Source organism: Rhea americana, unplaced genomic scaffold, assembly GCF_003343005.1.
Source record: "Rhea americana isolate MKP2758 unplaced genomic scaffold, rheAme1 scaffold_47, whole genome shotgun sequence".
Classification (NCBI taxonomy): domain Eukaryota; kingdom Metazoa; phylum Chordata; class Aves; order Rheiformes; family Rheidae; genus Rhea; species Rhea americana.
Genome location: NW_028186612.1, coordinates 3,414,266 through 3,439,301, shown reverse-complemented (window position 1 = coordinate 3,439,301; position 25,036 = coordinate 3,414,266). Strand labels below are relative to the sequence as shown.

At 49.2% G+C, this 25,036-nt stretch overlaps 1 protein-coding gene across 1 annotated transcript; it reads left to right on the top strand.

Moving 5' to 3' along the window:
- Positions 1-3,088: 3,088 nt before the first annotated feature.
- On the top strand, positions 3,089-15,714 carry LOC146589305 (solute carrier family 22 member 13-like). The gene is made up of 10 exons (XM_085316413.1): positions 3,089-3,460; positions 8,534-8,637; positions 9,387-9,541; positions 10,837-11,005; positions 11,373-11,493; positions 12,164-12,258; positions 12,635-12,849; positions 14,474-14,582; positions 14,873-15,082; positions 15,618-15,714. The coding sequence occupies exons 1-10, from the start codon at positions 3,089-3,091 to the stop codon at positions 15,712-15,714; spliced, it is 1,647 nt and encodes a 548-aa protein (XP_085172539.1).
- The last annotated feature ends 9,322 nt before the right edge of the window (positions 15,715-25,036 follow it).

Here is a 25,036-nt window from a genome sequence, read left to right as displayed (position 1 = left end):
GCGTAGGACTCAGCGGCTCAGAGGAGACAACGGGGTGCCTATTTGTCACCTTACTGCCCTCTTTCCCCAAGCCAGGACCTGGAGAGCCTGAGTTCACAGTAACCCAATGCTCCTTATCTCTTTAAAGGAAGAAAATAAGAAAGGAAGAAGCTGGTGTTGTTTGCAGTATAGATCTCCAGATGTTTTGGGTAGGGATCCAGAATTTTTGCTTGGGATATTTCAGTGGTAGATGACTTTTTCTGGTGGTGTTCCAGTAAGTGCCAATGCTGTTTGTGATTTTTTTCCAGCATCATTAAGAATTTGGGGGATGGTGATGTGCAAAATTCTGATCTTTCCCTGGAAGCAGTTGGTATTTTTTAAGTTAGTTCCTACTTTAAGGATAATGCTCTGTTAATGAAAAAGGGTCCTCTTCACAACTTCAGTGTATTGTAGATTATAATGAAAGATGTAAAATATTCAGGCTTTTTTTTTTTTCTTTTTTGGACTTTGTATTTTACTGCATGTCTCTAATTTTTAATCAATAAAGAACAAATTGTCCGTTGTCWTGTGTTAGGTGTATTGTTTAAGTGACACTGAATTGGGTGGTGTTTCTTGGAGACAAGACCTAGGGGGTTATCTCAATGACATCTACACCACCCAGTGTATTTCTACTCTTGAGTGGCAGGAGGTTCAGCAGCCCCCAGGGAAGACTTGGTGGGGAAGGGCTGGGGATGATCTGCAGGCATCCTCTGTGTGGAGCCATGGCTGGGGGACATTTTGGATCACACCTGGGCTTGTCTCACGCTGAAAAAGTTGTTCTGCACTGTGCAAGCTCTGTGCGGCTGGGCACAAGCCTCCCTCCCTTTTCTGGGAACGTGTAAGGATTGCACAGGCTGCCATTCAAGTGAGATGATTTGTGCTGTGAGAAACRTGGTGCATCAGCTGCTTCCCTTCTCTCCATTTCCACAATACTCACTTGTTACGCCTTAGATCTTATCCAGGGGCATCTCTGAGGTCTTTGCCCTACGTTTTAAGTGAAGCCAAGGCTGCAACAAAATGCATTGAAGGTGGGAGGCAGAACTGAGGCATGCCCAGGTATCACGTTGTCCTGGTGACTCTTTGCTCTAGCGGGACTGTTTGTAAGCAGCAGTGTTGTCATCTGTGTCATCCTTGTGTGCCAGCAGTYGTGTGTTGGGCTATGAGGAGGGGCCTGGAGTGAAAGGTCTTGTTTGAGTGTGTGGGTGACAGAACTCTTGGCAGACTGTCAACAGATCTCTTATCAGAAGAATGAAAACTCTTCTGTGACCTGGCATTGAGCTGTTGTGATCATCATGTCTGTAGAGTTGTCATGGTATATGCTGTAATTTGTCAGTTAAACAGATCTGCACAGCTTTTCCCCAGTTGTGGTCAGCCTTTAACAGGAACCTTGGCTGGGAGCTGCCAGCTTGACTGCAAAATTTATTGTCTAGTGTCATGCAAAAGAAAGAGGAGGACTGACTTCTGCTCTGCCTGTTTGCAAGCAGAAGGATGTATTTGGCTACCTCTCGCAAAGCCTCCTGAAGAACACCTTTGGAGAAACCCTTCTATCCTCCTCCACGTTCCTCAGCATTTCTTGCCTTCTGATAAGGAAGGAAGATTTTGGAAATACTGGTTAATTTTAATTCTCAGGTAACGTTTCCTGCTCAAGGCCCCTTTGGAAATGTTTTCTTGATGTCTGTCTTCTGTTTCCGTGTCTATTCAAACCCTGTTTATTCAAGCTGTCAGTTTTGTGGGGGTAATTTAGCCAGAGTTCAATTGAATTTTGTTTCAGGGAGGTTTTGGTGTCTGCCCCACAGCCACAGAGGGGATTTTCCTCCTTCAGAGTGAGGGAAAGGAGAAGCATCTCTAGACTTCATGGACTAGCAATGCTAAGGCATGCATCCTTTGGAAGCGGAGAGGGAAGGTGCAGTTCCAGGTGTGATMGTCAGGTCTTTGAATGGAATAAACCCATCAGTGTTTGCTTCAAAGCATGAGACATTGCTCATAAACTCCATATTCTTGCTAAACAAAGTGTTGTGGTATCTTGGCTGGTGATGCTTTCCAAGATGACTCTTTCATTCATTATTCTTTCTAAGGCTCTTGGAGTTAGTTTGCCATTGCTATTGGAATTCAGGCTGGGATCAGAGTGAATGCTCTGCTTCTTGCTTTTCCCTCAGAKCTGAGGGTGGAAGAAAGAGCATCTGAGTTGCTTTTGGGCACCTCCAGAGGCTTTCTGGCCTCTTGGAGCCTTACCTGAGATCCCAAAGAAGTGCTAGACTGGTCTGATTTCTGGGATGAGCTGAACAGAGTGGGTTTGAGTCTTATGTTTTTAAAGGTCACTTTAGTGCGTGGAAGCATTTGAACTGAGATTTGCAAAACCTTCGAGCAGCATTGGCCTGTGTCAGAGGTATTTCTGCTATCCACAAGACAGTGCCTACATGTGTTCTGCAGATCTTTCTGTGTATTGCCCCCCACCAGCCTACAGAGTGCCCCAGAATTTGTGTGAAAGGCAGATGTCCTCTACATGGCTTGTTTGCATTTTCACAGGGAAGCTGCAAAAGAGGAAGGAAATGGAGTTGCTCTTCTCATGGTATTGTAACCAACTGGCTGGCCACCCTTTCTTGTCTCCTTCTCTGCTCATCTGTTAGCATCACCTCTTATTCTCCTGGACTTTTTCCAACTCTCTATCCCGCTCCACTGACTTGTCCCCTTTGAACCTTTCTTATTCGAGTAGTGGAGCTGATGGGGGCAGGCAGTTTTTTCAGCACTTCAGCAACTCCAGCAAATACTTTGAAAATGAATCTTTTCCCAAGATGGGGCCACCTGGTCCTGGCAGAGGGGCAATCCAGGTCTTCTGAAACAGGAGTCCTGCTGTACGTTAGTGGGTGGTACAGAGATGATTAATATATTACACAGTGTACTTATGATGGATAAAACATCAAGCATTAAGTCTATCCTAACAAAAAAAAAAAAAACACCACCTATTTGCTGAAGTTGCCTACGTCTGCAGAGCTTATCTTGGGTTTAAATATTAATTCCAGCCCCCAGGAAAGTCTCTCCCAGCAYTGTCCTGCTCCAGACAAAGCTGACAATGTCAGGCATTGGGGAACTTCTGAAAGCGGCAGGTGATTTTGGACCATTTCAGAAATGGCTGGTGGTGCTCACCTCCCTTCCCTGCCTCAGTTTGTCTTTCCACCAGTTTGGCCAACTTTTTATGGTCCCATATGTCCCTCATCACTGTGATACCAGCTGGATCCAGGCGGTCAACCCCAACCTGACTGAGGATGAACAGATGAACCTCACCATCCCCCGAGATGCAAACGGGGCGTATGAACAGTGCTCCATGTACTCGCCTGTGGACTGGGACTTTGACTCTATCGTGGCATATGGCCTAAACACCACACAGAAGTGCAGCGGTGGCTGGGTGTACCCTGCAGACCATGAGGTGACGCTGGTCACTCAGGTTTGTAACATTCTTTAGTTTCTGATGGCTTTGTGCTGTAGTAAATGGTGTTCTGCAGGCTGGGGTGTCCCGAGCTACTGCCAGCCCTGCCTGGGGATGATGATTATCTTGTGCTTTGGCTTTGGTGCACCTGCTGTCCCTGGAAGTGCAGCAAATGACTTCTAATTTTTCCTCAGGCTCTTGAGATGTGTTTCATGGACACATTGGCGAGGCAGGTTCTCAAGAGGCCATCTCAGGCTTCCTGCTGGGAGGTGTGAATTCAACCTGCTTAACCATTGCAATCTCCTCCTCTGTTGGAAACCTCCAGCAAGGGATTCCCACTCCTTCCCTTGGTTTTTGGTGCAGGCCCCAGGTGTCCTTGCTCCTATAAATGTGGTGCCAGCTCTGTCCCCCATGCTCCAACTTGATGTTTACAGTGCCAGGCAGAGAGCAACATCCAGACCACCAGTTCATCTGCACCGGAGTTGAGGTTGTTCTGTATGCAAGAAAACTTCCCATTCAGGCAGGTATCAAGAAATATTCTGGCTTAAAGGATCGTCTCTYTCCCGTGGCTGGAATTCACTGCCTTCCTCTGCCCATGCTAAATGACTCAAACATGTCTCCTCTGGAACAGGTCGCTGGCTGGCAAGTGACCTCAACCAGGATGCTCATTTCCTCTTACCCATGGGCATTTTGAGACAGCCCATGGCCTATGCCRTGGAAAGGATTTGTCTCACCATTCCCCTTCCCTGAATCACACCGGTGAGGTTCAGCRATGCAGTGGTGGGGAGTCAGAGGACATCTTCCCCAGAAGATGTTCTGGGAGAAAAACAATTTCTTCTCATGAGGCACCAAGGGCAAAGGGGACCTGACTGTGACTGGAGATGGGGCAGGACATTTGGAGGATCTGGTTTTTAGCACTGATTCTTATTGATAGGAGTCAGGGGAGCATCATTCATGGTGCTTCTCCTCATCTCCTTAGCTGTTGTCTGCCAGGTCCTTTTCTACAGGCTTTGTTCTGGTTGCTGGCCCAGGGCCTTCCCAATGCGAGGCTGGGAAGATGGAGAGGGCAATRCCAAAGGGTAGGGTTTGAGCTCCCGATACCTCTAGCCCCATGGCCAGGAGTTGGGGCTGCAGTGCAGGCAGTTGGGATCACWGACATGAGGGCTGTGCTGAAGTTTTTTGATGCTTCCTGTGGGGCTCCTCTTGCAACAGGAGCTGCATCACATCTCTTTGTCCCATGCCTCCTTGCCTTGGAGAGCATGGTGAGCCCTGGCTCTGCATCCCTCCACACGCAAGTGTCCCCAGCTCTGGCTTTGGCCATGGCTCTTCTCTGCCAGTTTCATAGGYAGTAGGGAGGTCCCAGGACGTAAATCCAGGTCTCTTCCAAGGTGCAAATGGGGGCTGAGGGATTTTGACCTGAATGTGGACATCATCACAAAGGGAGTTGCTGCATTTTGCTTTGGCAAAGGACACCAGTACCATGTCCTGATGGGTAGCGTGCTATTACAGCCCCTGCAGCCGCTGCAGGAGCAGCCTACTTCAGCTATGGGCAAAACTTCCCTGYGTGTGTAGATCTACAGGGCATGGGTCTCCCCTCTCTGCATGGTGGTAGAAGGTCAAAGAAGATCTGACAGTGGCCACACACACAGGTCTAGGAAGCACTATGAAGAAGATGGGGATAGAGCCCCATGGCTCTGTCCACAGATTTGTGCCTGCTTTTAACTGTCACTGTCCATCATAGAGTCCCTGCTCTCCTAACGATCCCACAGCTCCCAAAGTGTACAGGGTGCTGTCCTTCGCAGAGCTAGGGAAGCACATGAAGTGTAAGGTGGTGGCTTTGTGTCARCCCCAACGGCAATGTGGCGCAGAATATGAGGTGCCTTGTGATGAACTTCTCTTTGGCTTGTATTGTTCCAGTCCTCTGGATGGGATCTTGATCCCCTGGGGAAGTGCTTTGGTGTTGATCACAAGGGTGTAGATGCATGAGGAACAAATATCTCGGGGAGTAGCTGATGCTTTTTATTGGAGCAGACAGTGAGAGCTGACCCACAGGAGCGGAGCAGCTGCTGGGACTGCAGTGCATCCTGTGCCCTYGTTGTACTGCATCAGTCCCAGGCTCCTGAACCACTTTCCTCAGCTCAGCCCTCCGCTCCCTCTTCTGGTGCCTGGATGCAACCCCAGAGTCCTGGTCCAAGCCCTCCTCTGGGTGGTCAYAGCCTCCMRTCYCTGACAAAGACCTCAAGYGGCGTGACTGCCTTCAGGAGGCTTGGGGAGACGTGCCGGGCTGACACAAGACACGCTGTCCTCATGCTGTCCCTGAGAGCAGCAGAGCTCTGGCACCTTTGCTCTTGCCCTGGGAACAGGGAGGGAGTTACAGGTGGCAAAGTGCATCCCAGAGGATGCCAGCAGGTCGTTGATTGGGCTGACGGAGGATATGCTGMTAGAAGTGCACATTCTATCACATCTGATTACAGATTTAGTGCTYACACAGTTTAAACATTAATTTGTCCATTTAAAACATTTTTGTTCATTTAAGCAATGTGTTCTAGTACAGCCTGACCRTAGGAGTCATCACCATGTTTGTGTYTGGAGATATTATAARTGCTCCAGGGGAGTYTGAGCTATTTCAGAAATGGCTGGTAGTGCTGCTCTCCCTCCCAGTCCTTTTGACTCCTTTCCATATGCTTGGCCAAGTGTTCACGTTGGTGGGTGTGCCTCATTACTGCAACACCTAAGCTGGGGGCTGAAGTGGTGACTTCAGCTAAGGGTGTCTCAAAGAGCCCGGGTTTGCCATTGCTCCTCACTCTGTGTGGAAATACCAGGTTTGACAAGCAGAGGAGATCGTGCAAAACCACACACTGGGATTACCAGGAACATCAGCAACATCAACAAGCTCCACTGAGCGGTGCTAAATCATACTTTATTTCAGTGCTGTGTCATCTCTGTGTATTTCCTATATATCYTCTTCCCTGGGCATCTCTTCCTATAGATGCTTTTGAGATGCAGGCAGCTACAGAACAGGTCGCCAAAAGAAACTACTTGGCCTGGKTATTAGTGTTTCATATGTTCTTTTCCTCCCAGGAGGGAATATAGTCACTTAAAAAAAAAAACAAAAACAAAAACAGGGACGCCAACACCCCTAATGATGGCTGGAACTCAAATAGGTGATACGGGGAGGAGTGAAGATGTTGTCCCAAGAATGGCATCTTCTTTGGCAATATCATTGCAYGAAAATCGGACTTTTCCTCTTGAAAGCCAGAGAAGTAAACAGCAAATGTGACCATTTGGCAGAGAAGTACCATGTCAGGATGAAATTCCCCATCCTGACGGGGAAAGCCAAATCTTCTGAACGGCAAGGATAGACAAAGGAGAACCCACTGTCTCTACCAATAGTTGCACTTTTCCTCCAGAATGGACCCTGTCTGGCAGTGGTTTTTCTGGGTCCTCAGAGGTCTTCAGGGCTGAGACAACGTGTCCCATGACCCCTGTGGATGAACAAAGGCTCTATTTTGACTGGCATCCCTGAATTCTTAGGACCTCTTGTCTGCTCTCTTCCTTCTTCCTTCCTCCTTTCTCCTTCCCTCCCTTTTTCTCCACTACCAGCTCCAGCCCTTTCTTGTTGGTACCTTCCTCTGATCTACACTGGATGGGAGACTCCAATGTCCATCATTTCCAAGGGCTCTRTGTGGTCTCTGAAATCCATTTAACCACCAGATCAGGAACTTCTCTAGGAGGATCCTCAGTAGCCCTATGCTTCTAGGTGAAATTCCTTGTCTTAAGATGTTGTTGCACCCAAACATTCATGGATGAGCTGCACATCCTTGTGACTACAGCAAGGGCAGACAGAAGTGAGTCCTGGGAGGCCACTCTGTTATCGCAGGTTGGCATCAGAGCTCAGCTGCATGAACAGAAGCTCATCATTTGGAGCAGGACMACGGCATCTCCTGCTGTGAGAGCAGCTTGGTGCAAACATCCCCAAACTGACTGCCAAGTCATACTGGAATTGGGAACTGGGAGAGCCTGGGGCCTGGCTGTGCCCTCCAGCACTTTGGACATGTTTCCTATCCTGCACTGACTTTGCTGCTGCTGGAATGAAAACACGAGCTCAAAGCTAGCTAAAGTCTGCCTGGGCTGGRCTCCAGACGCCGCAGGTACAGCCTGTGTCTCTGCTGAAATGCTCTGAAAATACAATGTCCCACTCTGTGCGGTCACTTAATGTTGCTTATGGACTGCTGAGTCTGAGTCGAAAGAGTGGAGATACAAAATGAGTCCACAGTAAAGAACTGCATTTTTCTACTGTGCCCCAGGCTTTTAAGGGCTATAAAATAACTCGGTCCTTTCCCTCTTACCTTTGCATTTCAGKAGTAAAAGAGAGAAAGGAGGAAAAGTCAGGGAGCAAACGGTATTTGTATTTCTAAGGAAGGTTTKGGGAAAAAAATAATCACTGCCTTTTTTGACACCTCAGCAATAAGGTTTCCAGTGTGTCAGCAGAGAGCAGATTTAAACATGCCTTCTTGGTACCCTGATCACTGCCTGCGAAAACACTTTGTGGAGCAGGCCATGTGGGCTGGAGGCTGAATGGCTGGAAGGGTGACCACAGCTACGAGCTTGGGAAACCATCTGAGAGAGGACACCCCTCTCCTGACCAGCTGTTTTCACCCTTCCCTACCTCTCTCAGCACCTGGCCACAAAGATRGGGGCCTGATCCAGACTAGTGCCAGGAAGGGAGCAAGGTGCTGGGACTCTTGTCCTGAAGTCGTGCTTAAAGCAAAACTTCCCAACCAAGAGGCTCTCTCAGAGGAACCTGCTCTGAAGGGGAGTCCTGTAGGTTTTAGCACTCAGGAGAGGGGGCCCCACAGTGAGGAACTGAACAGAGGCCCTGCAGACCCGTCCTACCTCTGGCTTGTGCTGTTAATGCACGTGATGGAGACATGTCCTTGGGGGTGGGCTCTCTGCACCCTGGGTTTGAAGCAAGGGCCTGTGTACCAGTTCTTGGGTATGCACGGGGACAGCAGTGCTGCCCATCCTGATAAAGGAGCTGCCCAGCTGGGGCCTGCTGAGAGCAAAAGCAGCTGTGTTTCCTTCCTCCAGTTTGACCTTGTGTGCGACAGGAAGGACCTGAATGACATCTCCCAGGCCGTTTACATGCTGGGGCTTCTCCTGGGAGCCGTGATCTTTGGGCCATTAAGTGACAGGTGAGGAGACAATAACAACCTGCCCGGAGTTATTACCCAGCACCCAGGGACAAACCACCTGAGAGTTCAGTCCATGCACAGAATATGGAACCCACTCCATGGGGCTTGATCCCCTTGCCTGATTCAGAGCATCTTGTGACAGATGCCTGTGGATGTCTGAGAGGTAACAGGAGAAGGGGCCAGGTATGACCTTTGGGGGGTCCTTAAGGAATCACATGTCAAGCCTCTGCAGGTGTCTTGGATACCCAGAGATGYCTCCAGGGGCCCCAGACACCTCCTTCTGGGTGCAGAGTTGGAGCCACRTTCAGCTGAGTCAGCCAGGTGCCCCCTCCTTCCTGTGGCTCTGCTCAGCTCACCATGAGCTCGAGCAAGGTGCTTAGCTCCTATGAGACAGAGCCCCACAGGGGGCTCACAAGGCAGAAGAGGACCGTATGTGTACAGGATTCTTCACATGTGAACCAGGGCTATAGTCCTTTTCAGGTTGATCCTCGCTGACCTCAACGGAGAGGACATGGAGGCTCGTCAGGGGTGTCTTACTTTAGCAGCGTCTCCTTTTGCCTTTGCTAAAGGTCGGRAGTGGAGAGGCTGCTCTTTCTGCCTGCTGCTTCCTGGGGTGCTTTTAGGAGCTTTCTTCACCCAGAGGTTGCACTGTGTGTGAGTGATCCCCAAATCAGGAATCCCACTGGTCTCTTCGCCATGCCCATGGGATCTCTCCAGATGCCATCTGTGTCTTCTCTCTTCCTCCACAGAATCGGTCGCCGGCCTGTCATTCTGATGTCCATCCTCATCCAGGGCTTATTTGGTGTTGGAATTGCCTTTGTGCCCGATTTYTATGTATACATGGCCTTTAGATGTGTTGTGGGAGCTTCCGTGTCAGGGATCACCATGACAATATTGGCCTTAGGTGAGTAGGATGTCTTTACTCTGAGGCAAAAAGATGTGGCCTTTCAAGATGCAGTAGAAAAAGGGACATAAAAGCTCATCCTGCATGTATTGCAAAGTTCCCTCCCAAAAGAACAGCTCTGCACTGGGCCTGTTCCTCCTCTCCCAAGAAAGGCAAACTAGGGAAGACAACCCTGCAAAAGCGACAGGAAACTGGATGTAGGGAGACCCCATCTCAGTGAGAAGATAGCCCTAGGCTTCAAACAGGAGCGCCAAGTAGCTGCTAGCAGATGATGGAGTCCTGGAGAGCTGGACTGCGGGGCCAGGACTGGAGCCCCCTTAGCAGAAACAGAGCTGCCACCCCAGGGGTTGCTGTCAGCCCTTGGCTGGGATATACATGACTGGTTTCTGGGTGCAGGGCTTGCAGTCAGCAGATCCCCTATTTTGTGAGGCTATTTCAAATGCTGTCTAGGTTAAGACAAATGAAAYCCAGCTGCAACATTGCTGCTCATAGTTCGCTGCTGTTGTGTCGCTCTGGTCCTTTTCCCTGGCAAGTCTCAAGGACTCTTTCAGCTGAAGTATGCAGCAACAAGAAGATTTTGTACCTTTTTAATGAATGAGTACTTTATGACACCGAAGTATCTTGTAAAATGGGACTTGGAGATTTATRGGCAAACTTCCAAAAGGCTTGACCTCAGGCTTTGTGGAGAGACAACACCAGGTACCCCCAGAATCCCTCACTGAATATGCAATGGCTGAGGCCTCCCAAGGGACAAGTCATTTTTAACATGAGCAGGACAGTCACTGTGATACATCTCAGTGGCTTCTGGAGTGGGTTTATTCAGGGAGTGATGCAAAAGGATGGGAACAGGTCTGTCTTTGAACTGCTCTTTGGCACTTCTGCCTCCCCAGAGCAGAGTGAGAGTCACTGAGAGTCTCTCTCCCATGCCAAAGCTCAGGTGGGGGCAATGTGAGCACCCAGGGCTCTAGCTCAGGTGATCAATGTAGGGAGAGAGCCCTATGGCTCTGGGACACAACTGACTTGAGCCTTAGCAAGGGACTTTGTGAACACTGGTAGCAGAGATGTGAGGTCCATGCTAGTGTGTATAACCCTATGTTGGTTGACAGGACAGATCAAGTCTCCAGAGAGGTGCAGCAGCTCACAAAATGCTGATGATTCAGATGTGTTTCTGACACCAGAACTCTGACAGCTGATTTCTTCTCCTCACCTACTAGAGAGCTTTTTCCGACGGAAGCATACTGTTTGGATCAGGGAAACCATTTCCAATGTTGGCCCTAAATCTTTGTTTTTTTCAGCTACAGAATGGGTTGGTGTCTCCTACCGGCCCCATGCAGTGCTCACTTCTCACTGCTGTTTTGCCATTGGACAGATGCTTTTGGCTGGCTTGAGTTATGCTATTCGCAACTGGAGGCTCTTAGAAATTGCRGGATCTGTTCCTATATTTGCCCTTTTCTTCTATTTCTGGTAAGTGAGAGGAGATCAGAGAGCTCCTTGCAGACATGACAGCAGTGGGTGTGAGAGGTGGCAGCCAGGAGGCTCAGAACCATTTTGGGTCTGTCCCATTACAGCATAGCTACTGGAGGGGCTTCTRGTGAGCTCAGTTCACCTCCCTGGGATGCTGACCACTGAGATCAGAAGCTRCATCGGTTAATGCACTTGGGTGTGAATTTTATGGCCTCAAGTTAGGCCTAGAAAGCTTGGGCTGAAGAGGTATTTAGACGTCTCAGTCACAAATGATGCTTGTTGCTTAATGGAAGTGGTCACAGGGAGATGGGCTATGAGGAACCTCAGTAGGCTGTGTTGTCATCTYCTGATTTCACATCCTTGGCAGGGTCCTACCAGAGTCGGCTCGGTGGCTGGTGACAAAAGGGAGAGTAGAAGAAGCTAAGAAGGTCCTTCAGAAGGCGGCATCCATCAACAAACGCACCATCCCACCAGGGCTCCTCGAGCAGGTACCAACAGCGGCATGGGGAACTGCTTGTTCTCCTGAGAGATTTGCACCTTCAGTTGGTTTCCCAAATGCACTATGCACTGCTGGGTCAGTAAAGGTCCAGTTAAGATGGGGTTCATGACCCAGAACAGGTCTGTAGCAGCTCCTGGAGCTGAGGTCATTTGGCAATCATTTTTACATGTGTCTTGGGGATTATTTGGGGAGGGATTGTGGGTAACTCCAGCTTCAGCTGAACAAGACCAGAGAAGAGGCTTGCAGTAGTCCCAAGGTCTCTGTCGTCCGCCGTAAGGTATACAGAGGACCCACATGCTTCCCTGGCTTTTCAGCAATGAAGACTGCACCAGTTTTGAGGAGGAGCAGGAACTGTCTCTTGAGACTCTGATTTACTATGAATCAATGCCTAAATGGGGTTTTCTTCCCTGCCACCCTAAAGCCCCTAGACTGAGAAAGTTGTCCTGAGGAAACTCTAYACCAGACTCTTGCTCTGAGCATCTAGACTGCATAGTCATGGGAAGCTGGCCCCACTGGGCTGCCATCCACCTCAGAACAGTTTGGGGGTCTCAAGCCCATCCTGCTGAAGCTGGGTGAGTCTTTCTCTGATGTCAGCAAGAAAGGGAATTGGATATGAATTTCCTTTCTTTGGTCTGACTGTGGYTTTCTGAATTTTGAAGCTGAAGCCTGAGGCACAGACCAAGCATGGAAGTACTGTGGATCTCTTCCGGAAGAATCACCTCCGCAAGGTGACATTAATCATGCTGTGCACCTGGTAAGACATCTTCTGGTCCTCCCTTTTCCAACTGCTAGGCAAAATGAAGAGGGGATTGGGGACTGATGAGAACTGYGAACTCACTCAGTGCTTCTGGGCTCATCTGCATGTATGTGTCTGCTTCTGCCACCTTTCTGCCACCCAGGCTGGACCAAATCCACCATCTGTGGGTCTGGGGAGAAGCTGYCTCTTCAGGGTGCTGTAGGGTTTGTGAGGAAGGTTAGTGTAGTTCCAGCTTTGGGTATTCCCTGCTCTTGAGGTGGTTTTGTGTCCCCATGCAAATTCTGGGCATGATCAAAATGTCATCAGGAGAGATCAGTATTGCATTCGCTCATGGACAATATGTATGCTTAATGCCACTCTGCTTGGCTCTCAGGTTTGCAAACAGCCTTGTCTACTATGGGCTCAGTCTGAACGTGACGAACTTTGGATTGGACATCTACCTGACGCAACTTGCCTTTGGAGCAGTGGAAATCCCAGCTCGTGCTTCTTGTATCTTGTTGCTGCAGTGGTTTGGCAGGAAGAAATCTCAGGGTGTTCTCCTGCTGCTGAGTGGTCTGGTGTGTCTGATCATCACTGGCATCCCTGAAGGTGAACAACCTCTTCCCATTCCTGGAGCATAACCTCTGGGGAAGAGGGCTGCAGCACCCTGGCTCTTTCCTTCCCGGTCCAGTTCCTGTCCTCCCAGCCTACATGGCTGCAGTCCCACAATCTCCCTCTGGGTTTGAGATGCCTCTAGAGCCCTGGTCTCAAGGAGATGCACTCCTAATGGGCTGGATTCTTTTCAGCATGACTTTTTTTCTCATTCAGAGCTGTGCCTGGCCCCTCAGGCCTCCCTATGCTTGGTAGGCAGAGCCCATTACACACCATCAGCTCCTCTCAGGAGGATGCGGAAGACAAGGTGTTTAAAAGGCTAGTAAGTTTCCCTTATTTAAGCGAGCAAGAAAAAGAAATGACCCTTTTTCTGTTTCTCCCTATTCTTCACTTGCACTCCATATCCTTGTCCCTACTGCCGTGCAAAGTGAGGGTCAAGGAAAGGGAAGAAAAACAAGATGCTTTTGGGGATCACTGGCACCATATTTCCAGCTGAAGACCTCCCAAAGAACTGGAGTGGCTGAGTGATTCACTCCAGTTTCAGGCTTTCAAAGAACCAGGGGCCTTGCTGCAGAGCCAGTGACTGGAAGTGACCATCAGTAAGCTGCCCATCTCAACATAGGTGGTCTAGGAAATCTAGGTTCTCCTTGCTAGTTGCCCGGAAAATATTTTTTTCAGAAAGGATCCATTGGGAATAATTTCTGATAGCTTAGGTGGCAGATTTGCTTTGAAAATCACAGAATCACAGAATAGCTGAGGTTGGAAGGGACCTCTGGAGAGCATCTAGTCCCACCCCCCAGCTCAAGCAGGGTCACATCCATTGGAGTTGGCTGTCTGGCTCTYGTATTCCTAGAAATCTCTCTGCAAAGGCTGACAACCTAGTCTGAACCTGCTCCAGCTCTAGGTATGTCAGATCTGTGGTCATGTCACCACWGAAGCGCGATTCCTCCTGCTCTGTCTGCTTTCTGGAGAGGGGAGGACRTAGCTCATCTCACACCACTCTGCTGCAGGCAGCTGGGATTCCTCATCCCATTGAAGCACCCTTCTGTTGCTTGCTGGAGATCACTGGGGAAGCCTTAGGGATGGAGTTTCTGCTGTGATGAGGGAGTCTGTCAAGGTGCTGCCCTGTGATACGAGGCAGCCTCTCCCTCTCTATGTGATTCCCAGTTGTATCTCCTGACTTCATTGCCGAAGAGGCTGCCTTGCTGCTAGCTCTCTGGACTGCTTCCTTCCCAGCAGCCCTATGGGTGCAGTGATGGCCCATGCCAGTTTTTCCCCTTGTGGGGACCCACCCCCTTCCCCCCCCCCCACACCAGCCAACTCTTCCCTTGCCATCTATAGTGAGAGAGGAGAGGGAAGAGCCTGCAAGACATTGGACCACCCACTGGAAAAGGGTTTCCCTCTGGGCAAGCTGATGTATGGGGTGGTGAGATGAATGCAAAGTAGCCTGAAGGTAGTCCTCAGACTGGAGCTGTTCTTTGGTCCATGTGCAGGCTCTGTTTAGTGGTGTTGTCTCCCTGTGTGCTTTGTGATTGTGGCTGAATATCCCATTGCAACCCGCATCTGAGGTCTGAGTGGTGCTGGGAGCCCATGTGACAGCGACCACCTCTTCTCCCCTCAGATCTGGCTGTGGTGATCACTGTCCTGGCTGTCATTGGGAAGTTTGCCAGCTCAGCCTCCTTCTCCACCTCCTACGTTTACACAGCAGAGCTGTTCCCCACTGTTGTCAGGTGAGATTTCTCCCCGTTACCCCGTTACTCTCCGCAGGGCTGGATGTGACCCTGAACTCAGCAGTGGGAGGATGGACGTGGTGCTCCTTGAACCAGATGCTGGCTGTGGTATGTGGCCCAGTGTGCTACACCTAGTACTAACAGAGCCCTTCGTGCCCCACTGGCTGGAGTACCATCAGAGCAATATGGGAGGTCATGGGTGGTTGAACCACCTCAGCTCTAGTGACAGACAGATCTGGGGGGCTAAGGCCTGGCCTGAGCCTCCCTCCACTCCCACTCCTTCCCTGCAGGCAGACTGGTCTGGGGCTGTGCTCGATGTCAGCACGAGTGGCGGGGATCATCGCCCCACTGATCTACCTCCTCGAACACTACCACCGGGCTGTGCCCATGGCCATCTTCGGGAGTGCCCCTGTGGTGGGAGGGCTGCTGTGCTTCCTGCTGCCTGAGACCCGTGGCACAGAGCTGGCAGATGACACGACAGCRGCYRCYTCCCAGCACAGGTGGGTCCCCCARTGGCCCCRGCACTCCTACAGGTGACAACCCGCTTCCTTCCCTGGAGCAATGCTCCTCTGGGACCGTGCACAAGGGCTCCAAGTAAATGTGATTTTCTAAGAAGCATGCTGATGGGAATCTCTTCTGCAGTAGTTACTCGGGCCATTTACCTCTGTAACCAAGCCCAAMGGGGTATCYCMGACCCACACCTGTCAATGCTTCCTTCACGCCCATGAAATGGAGGGACTCCAGGAGGGGCCCGCACTTCTCGTCTCCCCCACCCTCCCCAGGGAAAGGCCAATACTGCACAGCCGTGCCCTCCAGCCTTAGACATCACCCACCGCCCTGCTCCTCGCTCCCCACAAAATGTGGTTGAATTGCAGCCCAATGCTTTCAGAAGGGTGTCTGCAGCCACACARGGAGTGAGTGATAAATGGGAAGGAAGTTGCTTGAAGGCTACGTGCCCTCTCCCAGGCTCATTGGAGAAGGCTCCTGTCAAGTCACAATGAGTCTTTGCTTTTTAACTGTTTTCCCTTTCATTAGGTCCAGTGAAAATACCAACAGCAGCGCTGAAAATGGATACRTGAAAGTAAAAGGCGGTGGCCAAGACAAAGGGAACACAGAGACCACGTACTTCTAGCTGGTCCTGCAAGCAGCTGTAATCCACTGAGCACTGTGCTGACACTGAGGTTGWTCAGGATCTCTCTTTTCAGTACACCAGTCAAGAAATTACTACCAAGTTTTATTTTTACCTTTTTTTGCCTTCTTGTATTTCCTTCTATGGTTTGCCTTTGGGCATTGCATACTGTCTGTAGTGTTGACCGGTGCTCTGCTTGGAGAAAATCTGAAGCTGTTAATTTAAGAAAAAAGAAAAAAGTTAGAAACATGGATGCAACATTATCCCCTCCTCTTTGCTCTTCTGTCTCCAGCAACATTTGTCCAGTTGAGTCACCTGCTGCAGCATAGAATGGACTTGCAAAGGAGTACTGCACCCACCAAACAGAAAGCCAGAGCAGACGCAGCACAGAAAATAATCTCACGCTTGCAAAAGGAGTCATTTCGCTGATTTGTACAGCATGGCCTTCTCATCCTGTCTTTAAAATACTCTTAAAAAAAAATCTTAGATGCACAGTTAAGAAAGGTAGTTAAGTGCTGGAAGAAACAACAAGCAGTGAGCAAGGATGTGCAGCAGACATCAGGATTTTCCTCCTGGCGCTGGCTGTTTTGAATGAAAACCTATGGTGATGATTGGAGCATGGAAGGTTGTGCCATCAGATTGTGGCGAAAGACGAGTGTCTGTTCCAGGAAACCAAGCGGCGTTGCAGCATTTGATCTCTTAGAAAAAAATGCAAGTCTTTCTGGGAATGAACACTGAACAAGTCAATCTGATCTGCTGTGCTGTGCTGTGCTGTGYTSTGTTCTGTTCTGTTCTGTTCTATGTTCTCTTCTCTTCTATTCTTCATGCTGTATCCATCACTGTGTTTAAATAGTTTACAACCACTTATGTCTTTTACTATGAAGAAAAAGTAAGTTCATTTTCCTATACTTACCTCCCCACATCTTCTGCCCCTCAGGATGACTTTCTTTTACCATCAGTTTAGCATAGTGAAGCCCAGAAGTTTTATAGTGGTGGTGGTGCCACTTGACTGTGTACAGCTCTCAGGCTTTTTGCAAGTAGTGCTGAAAACCTTTTAAAGGAGACTTTGTTTCTCTCTGCTGTCATGCTCACATTTTCTGTGGGTCAAAGGATCCTACAGATACATAGTTTGGTGAAGACAGTGTTCTAGATAAAATCAGTTATATGTGACAATGCCCTGCTAGGAGAGGCTGACTATACTGCCATCTTCTTTCAATCTCTGATTTTAAAGGGGTCTGTTAAACGTTAGCTATGGTGTTCCTAACTGATGGGTCTGAGTGTGGAGGTGCTTGGTCCACTGCTGGTGGATACTGCTGTCACTTGGCTGGTAGAGTCAGTCTGCTGCTGGTATCAGAGGGCTGGTGGCAGTCTTATCAGGCTCTTTATAAAAAAAGAAGGGGTTGAGGGGAAAGACTGGGCTGARGGAAGGTTTAGCTCAGCTGGTTAGACCGTGGTGCTGCTAATGCCAAGGTCATGGATTCAATCCCCATATGGGGCTATGCTGAGGGTTGGACTGGGTTGGATCTCCAGAGGTCCCTTCCAACCTTACCATTCGATGATTCTAAGAGCCTGGAGAAAAATATGCAGTTACTGAGCRGGCTGCAGCTTCTTTTTGGAAATCTGCTCTGAAACTCTAATTAAGCTTATTTCATAAGTAAAGATGTCTGGGCACATCTGATCTATTTCTGCTTCCATTTCATTCATGTTTCTARTAGATAGCAGATTCATTTTATCTGCTCTTCTCTAGACCACCCCACCTGGTTGTTTTGACAGCAACAGAGTGGTACCTTTTTTGGCTGAAGGACACCTGAATACTCTGACTCAGAATATTTTGCCCGGTAGGAATGAGAGGATGTCCAATGGYTTTGCTGTGCATAAGAAATTCATCGTTCGGAGAGCTTTAATGTCATTATTGTCTGGTCTACAYGTGATCTTGCACTGTAATAAATAAAATTCATAGTGCGGAGATGAGCTGAATGTGGWGGAATAGCATGTGTGAGTGCAAATACACTGCTGCATGTGTGTAAAAGGATGTTATGGGCTCTCACTGAGASAAGTATATGGGGAAAGGGGAGAAAGTGCCCCAGGTGACTTTATGGCATAAGTATGGGAAAGAAGATCATGGAATCATAGAATCAGTAAGGTTGGAAGGGACCTTTTGAGATCGTCTAGTCCAACACCCCTGCTCAAGTAGGGTCACCTACAGCATGTTAGACAGGGCTGCATCCAGGCAGGCCTTGAAGATCTCCAGAGAAGGAGACTCCACCACCTCTCTGGGCAACCTGTGCCAGTGCTCCGTCACTCTCACAGGGAAGAAATTCCCCCTCACGGTCAGGCGGAACTTCCTGTGCTTCAGTTTCTGCCCATTGCCTCTTGTCCTGTCCCATGGGACAACTGAAAAGAGTTTGTCCCCGTCCCCTTGACACTCTCCCTTGAGGTACTTGTACACTTTGATAAGATCCCTCCTCTCAGCCTTCTCCTCCCCAGGCTGAAGAGGCCCATCTGCCTCATAAGGCGGGTGCTCCAGCCCTCTGATGATCCTCGTAGCACGATGCTGGACTCTGTCCAGTAGCTCCATGTCTCTCTTGTCCTGGGGAGCCCAGAACTGGACACAGTACTCAAAATGGGGCCTCCCCAGAGCTGAATAGAGGGGCAGGATCACCTGTTCACAACACTCTTCCTAATGCACTCCAGAAGACCATTGGCCTTCTTGGCCACAAGGGCACATTGCTGRCTCACGGTCAMCTTGTCATCCACCAGCACTCCCAGGTCCTTYTCTGCAGAGYYGCTCTCCAGMAGGTCAGCCCCCAGCCTGWACTGGTGTCTAGGGTTATTTCTCCCTAGGTGCAGGACTCTGCACTTGCMCTTGTTGAACCTCAGGAGGTTYCTCTCTGCCCRRCTCTCCAGCCTGTCCAGGTCTCTCTGAAAGGATGCCCCCATAGCCAAGGAGAGAGAAAGAGTGGGGTTAACAAGGCTAAGTGGATAGTGAGGATCAAACGGAGATAGCAAGGATTAGCTTGAATAGCAGASGCAAGGTCTGAAGAGAGGGCTTATCAAAAGGCCAAAGCAGGGCTAGTTTTGGGAATGTGTTGAGGGTAGTAGTGGTGAGCAATTGCCAGGGTGATTTCAGTCACCRCGGGTGACTGAAGGGTTTGCTGAGGCACTCTGATTAATGTCCAAGCCTTCATCAGGCCATCATCCTTCACCAGGCATGGGAGTGAGGCCCTGCTCTTGTGCACATACCCTCACTTACACTAGAGTGCTCAACCTCAGCTGCACCCAAAATCTTTGTGGTTAAAAGATAGCCAAATTATATAAAAAGATAAATTAGCAGCTTATAAAAACTGGGTAATTCATAGGCCAGCCCTCCACACACAGATTCCTGACAAGACATTGGCTAAAAAGAAGTGGATTTTTCAGTCAATGCATTGGGAAGGTCCTTTAGGGTGAAAATTCTGGATCCCTACCCAAAACATCTGGAGATCTATAYAGCAAACAACACCAGCTTCTTCCTTTCTTATTTTCTTCCTTTAAAGAGATAAGGAGCATTGGGTTASTGTGAACTCAGGCTCTCCAGGTCCTGGCTTGGGGAAAGAGGGCAGTAAGGTGACAAATAGGCACCCCGTTGTCTCCTCTGAGCCGCTGAGTCCTACGCYTCTCAACACCAGCACTCGGAGGACCACGGAGGTCCTCGGGGCACGCAGGCGGAAGGAAAARCAAGCCCATACCAACACCGGCTGCTCTCTGCATCCTAAGGGTTTCCWGTATGTCCCTATCCACCCCTGGGCAACATGAGAATCTAGATCCCAGCCTGCTCTGCCCAAGCCAAGAAGCCCTAGGGCCGCTGCGAGTGCTTCRTAGCGGGCAAGAGGAGAAGGTGCCAGAGCTGCTGCACACACGTGCACGCCCCAACTCGGCCAAACCCAGCCGCTGCCGACTCCCCCGACGGCAGACACCTCTCACTTCCTCATCCTCAGAGAGCTGCTGCTCAGCACTCGGGGCTGCTCTTGCTCCCAGAGCCTCCTTCTCCTCCTCCTCCTCCTCCTCTCCCTTCCCTTCACGCTCACTAGCGGTGGCGTTGTGACCAGCTGGCAGCACCCACCGGGACCTCCCCAGTAGTCACCTACAGGCTAAAGAAACAAGGGCAGTAGAAAAACAACATGCACAACTCAGGAAGCTCCCACAGCTGCCTGTAGAGAACATAGAGAAACACAGACTCTTCTTCAGAAGACTTGCAAATAAAAAAGCCCCAACCGAACCCAGTCGTTCCGGCTTAACGCTCTGTTTCTGCATTGTTTGTGGCTGACGGAAAACAAACACGTTTCCATCCGTGTGTWAAATTACAGGCTTACAATTTCCRTGTAGAAAACATTTCGGAGCCAAGAGCAAYTACAAAGGCCAACTGTGAAACAGTAGGAAAAAAAATAATCAACACCATTTATTATTCACATATTGCATTACAAGTGTCTCTTATCAAACACAAAGTATAATTTATATTATTCATGTAGAAATTCAAAGGAAACACCACATAGAAACAACACCTAAACGTGAGTTACATGGTTGCAGTGACATCCTGATCAAATGTCGAGGCCTGGATCGAAGAGAAGGCAGACAACCCAAGCGAGTAGTGCAGCAGGGACAGTTCGGCGCTCGCTTGCCTAGTATACCGCTCTACCGGCGATTCTTTATTGCTGTAAAACACAACAGGGATGGTTCCACGTGTACCAGTGTGCAAAGGACTTGGGAATGCATCAGGGAGGATTTGCACAGCCAGGCATCACAGACCGGGTTTCAAGGACAATTTGAAGTGCATATTTTCGAAACGCTGAGTGACGCAGAATTCATCACCCTCTGACCATCGAYAGTTTGTGGATCATCTGAAAGATCCGTTTCCAAACAGAAATGCATCATTCTTCTGCTTTAAGAAAATGACTAGACTTAGTCTAGATCTTTATCAAATTCTTTTTTATTCATTTCTCACTCTCTGAACATCTGTAGTTACCCTTAACTAATCTATTTCATGCCCATGAAGTGAGAAACCCATTCAGACAAAGTTTCCAGACCTACATTGCTGGAGAAAGGAGATGAAAGAAGAGATAATGGTGTATCCATTCTGGTTTCTGACTTCTTTCTTTTTGCCTTAAATTGTCAGCTTCAGATTTTCTCCAGCTGGGGAAGTCTCTTCAACCTAAAATCCTAAGAWGCACAAAGGTAAAACGTAGCAGGAGTTATAGGACTCCTGGTGCACTGATGGTCCTCAGTGTCAGCACAGCACTCAGTTGTCTTTGATTATGGCTGCTTGCAGGACCAGCTAGAAGTACGTGGTCTCTGTGTTCCCTTTGTCTTGGCCACCGCCTTTTACTTTCACGTATCCATTTTCAGCGCTGCTGTTGGTATTTTCACTGGACCTAATGAAAGGGAAAACAGTTAAAAAGCAAAGACTCATTGTGACTTGACAGGAGCCTTCTCCAATGAGCCTGGGAGAGGGCACGTAGCCTTCAAGCAACTTCCTTCCCATTTATCACTCACTCCYTGTGTGGCTGCAGACACCCTTCTGAAAGCATTGGGCTGCAATTCAACCACATTTTGTGGGGAGCGAGGAGCAGGGCGGTGGGTGATGTCTAAGGCTGGAGGGCACGGCTGTGCAGTATTGGCCTTTCCCTGGGGAGGGTGGGGGAGACGAGAAGTGCGGGCCCCTCCTGGAGTCCCTCCATTTCATGGGCGTGAAGGAAGCATTGACAGGTGTGGGTCKGRGATACCCCKTTGGGCTTGGTTACAGAGGTAAATGGCCCGAGTAACTACTGCAGAAGAGATTCCCATCAGCATGCTTCTTAGARAATCACATTTACTTGGAGCCCTTGTGCATGGTCCCAGAGGAGCATTGCTCCAGGGAAGGAAGCGGGCTGTCACCTGTAGGAGTGCTGGGGCCATTGGGGGACCCACCTGTGCTGGGAGGTGGCTGCCATCGTGYYRYCTGCCAGCTCTGTGCCGTTGGTCCCGAAAATATGCCCTCAATAAATCTCTGCCAGGCCACACCACTGGTCTCAGTGGTATGGACTCATTGGCTGGAGAGGATGGTTKTTTGAGTGGCCCCTCCCAGCCTTTTCTGCAGAGTATATTCTTGGTGGAGGCTCAGTCCTAGTCCACAGACAAGTGCGTGGAGCCCTGCTCGTATGCCCCACTCGCACACTGAGGAGGTCCAGCCACTTCTTGTCAGACCGATTKGAGCCAGCTGCTCAAATCCAGCTGGTATTACAGTAATGGGGCAAATCCATAATTATGAATAGCTGACCGGTCATTGGGAAAAGATTAAAAAGTCRTGGTGGAGGGGAGCAGCACTACCAGCCATTTCTGAAATAGCTCAAACTCCCCTGGAGCACTTATCTCCAGACTGAGACACTGTGATGGCTCCTATGGTCAGGCTGTAYTAGAACATGTTGCTTATATAGAGTAATATTAATGTTTAAACTGCCTGAACACCRAACTCCTGATCAAATGTGATAAAATAAGCTCTTCTATAAACATATTGCCCAACTAGAATGATAAACCTGTGTTTCCCTCTGTCCCAACTGTGTGAGCACTAAATCTGTAATCAGATGTGATAGAATGTGCACTTCTAKCAGCATATCCTCCGTCAGCCCAATCAACGACCTGCTGGCATCCTCTGGGATGCACTTTGCCACCTGTAACTCCCTCCCTGTTCCCAGGGCAAGAGCAAAGGTGCCAGAGCTCTGCTGCTCTCAGGGACAGCATGAGGACAGCGTGTCTTGTGTCAGCCCGGCACGTCTCCCCAAGCCTCCTGAAGGCAGTCACGCCRCTTGAGGTCTTTGTCAGRGAYKGGAGGCTRTGACCACCCAGAGGAGGGCTTGGACCAGGACTCTGGGGTTGCATCCAGGCACCAGAAGAGGGAGCGGGAGGCTGAGCTGAGGAAAGTGGTTCAGGAGCCTGAGGCTGGGTCCCAGCTTCGGCGCAGCCTCCTCCTTTGGTCCCTGGCAGGTCCCCATGGTGTTCAGAGCCGCTACTTGCCTGCCAATATCTGCCTGTAGGCAYCTACTGAGCGGTTGCTTCCTGCAAAGTCCACTCTCATGGTGCTGCTCTGCAACTCAGATCGTCCTAAACTCAAACATCTGACCTGTGGGGCTGAATCCCCAACAGGGCCGACATGGCTTGTTAGAGGCTGAGCGCTTGGGACTGACGTGCAGCACTGAGGGCACAGGACGCGCTCTCTSTTTCTGAAGCCTGTTGTACTTCTTACTGCACAGTCTTTTGCTGGACCTGCTATGTTGGCTGTTTAAACTGCCAAAATGACTGAGTTATTCTCCTCTGGAGATGTTTGCTGGTTTTGCCCTCTCCTTGTCCTCCTGAATGGACACCCCCTTTCAGAGAAGTGCTGCCATTGCCTCRTGGGCCAGGGCAGACAGCAGGTTCACAGTTTCCCCTTTAATTTCAAATCATTTTATTATTTCATTGAAGCAAGGAAATAAGTTTTATGGGTACCTTGGGATGTATGAGGAAATCATTTTCTCATGACAAGGTAGTGATTTTTGGGAATTTTCTGAAGTGGGAAGAAGCAAACTGAGTAAATTTTCTGCTCTTATTAATGGCTTAAGAGATGTATAGAACATTTTTATGACTGTGGGAAAGAAGAGCAGTAAAGCACTTCTCCCTTGGACCATGAAATAGGTCTGGTAGACAAGTGGACACGGTCTTGACAGTTCTGTCCCAAGCCATTGGGTTTCATTTTCCCCAGGCAGAAACGCTGGAGAGTCGTAAACCCAGATCAAAACTGCTACAACATTTTGGAGAGAATCCTAAAATAGATTGAGTTAGAAAATACTGTTTAAAAATCAGCACATTATTCACACAGATACACTGAGGGTACAGGGTTTAGGGGTAAGTCTGGCTTTGCCCCAGGTTCTGGTGTCACTCAAAAGAGGAGACTGACTTGATTTCTATTGCATCTCTGAGCTGTCTCCTGGACAGACTCTTTTAACCCTCAGCAACTAGAAAACCAGATCATCCTCCATGTATGAAAGTCCATGTGCAATTTGGCAGTGGTGTCCTGGCTGCTTTCAACAGGGCAATATGACAGWTCACCAGACACTGCTCACTTTGCACCTCCTCTCAAACACTTAGYCCTCTAGTCCCAACCTAGAGAGTACATCCGAGTCTCCAGCACAGTTACTGAAGGATCACAGAAGTCCAGGGAAATATTTGCTGAGTGCGTATTGCACTGGACTACTTACAGAAATAGGAGGGAGTGGAAGATATAACTTTAAAATATCACCCCCCCCGTGCTGGGGTGGAAGGGAGGGACCACACTGATTGATAATAATGACAAGGGAAGAGAGAAGTAAAGATTTCTTAGAATTTTGCAGATCTGCACCAGAAATATGCGTGTATCATACATGCACATCATACAGCCAAACACATCACTTGCTATTGGTTCCACATCCATGAATGAGMGGACTTGCTTTGAGCAGAAGGTTGGACTAAATGACCTCCAGAGGTTCCTTTTGGCCTAATTCCATCTGTGATTGCCACATTATGGGACAAGTTCATCAAGGTGGATCACTGAGACAGAGACATTTCCACTGCAACCTGCTGAACAGGGAGCAGATGCCTTTYCTGTGACCAGCTGAAATCTTCTCTGAGCTTACCATGTTGTGTATGGGTTATGGTCTTACCTCCCAATACTCAGCCATCAGCATCTCCTGTGGAAAAGAGGTCAACTTTTGACTACAGAAACTATCTGTGGAGAACTCAGATATGCCTGGAGTCACATGCTGTAATGTGGATGTAATGTAATGTCAAGGGCCAGGGGAAGGGAGACATAGCATCCAAGAGCATTAGTACTTCAGAGAGAGAGATCATTGCCCAGGGAGGAGGACTGGTCCAGACAGTCGGACACTGATGTCGTAAGCTGGCTTTTTCAGAGACTTGGCTTTTTCTGCTTACACAGCTGTGGACATCAGAAGTGACGGTTGGGGTGCCCATTTGGACCCCTTATGCTGGGTGAAGGGGGTTCTAAAGCTTAGCCGAGGGAGAGTGTCTCTCAGATAGCATTTGCACACTGTGGGCCAGGAGGAGAAGGATGAAGGAGAAGATGGTCTGAGAAGCAAATACTCTGCTGGGGATGGGACTGCATCCCACTGAAAATACTGGGCAATGTTGCCTCACCACCTTTCTCGATGTRCTCACTGCAGGTAGATAAAAATATGATCAGGATGAGGCAAATATAGGATGGATGCATTTGGATGTAGCTGTGCCCATGCTTGAAAAGGTACAGCAGGGGAGAATCGCAAACAGAACAGACTCATACCAA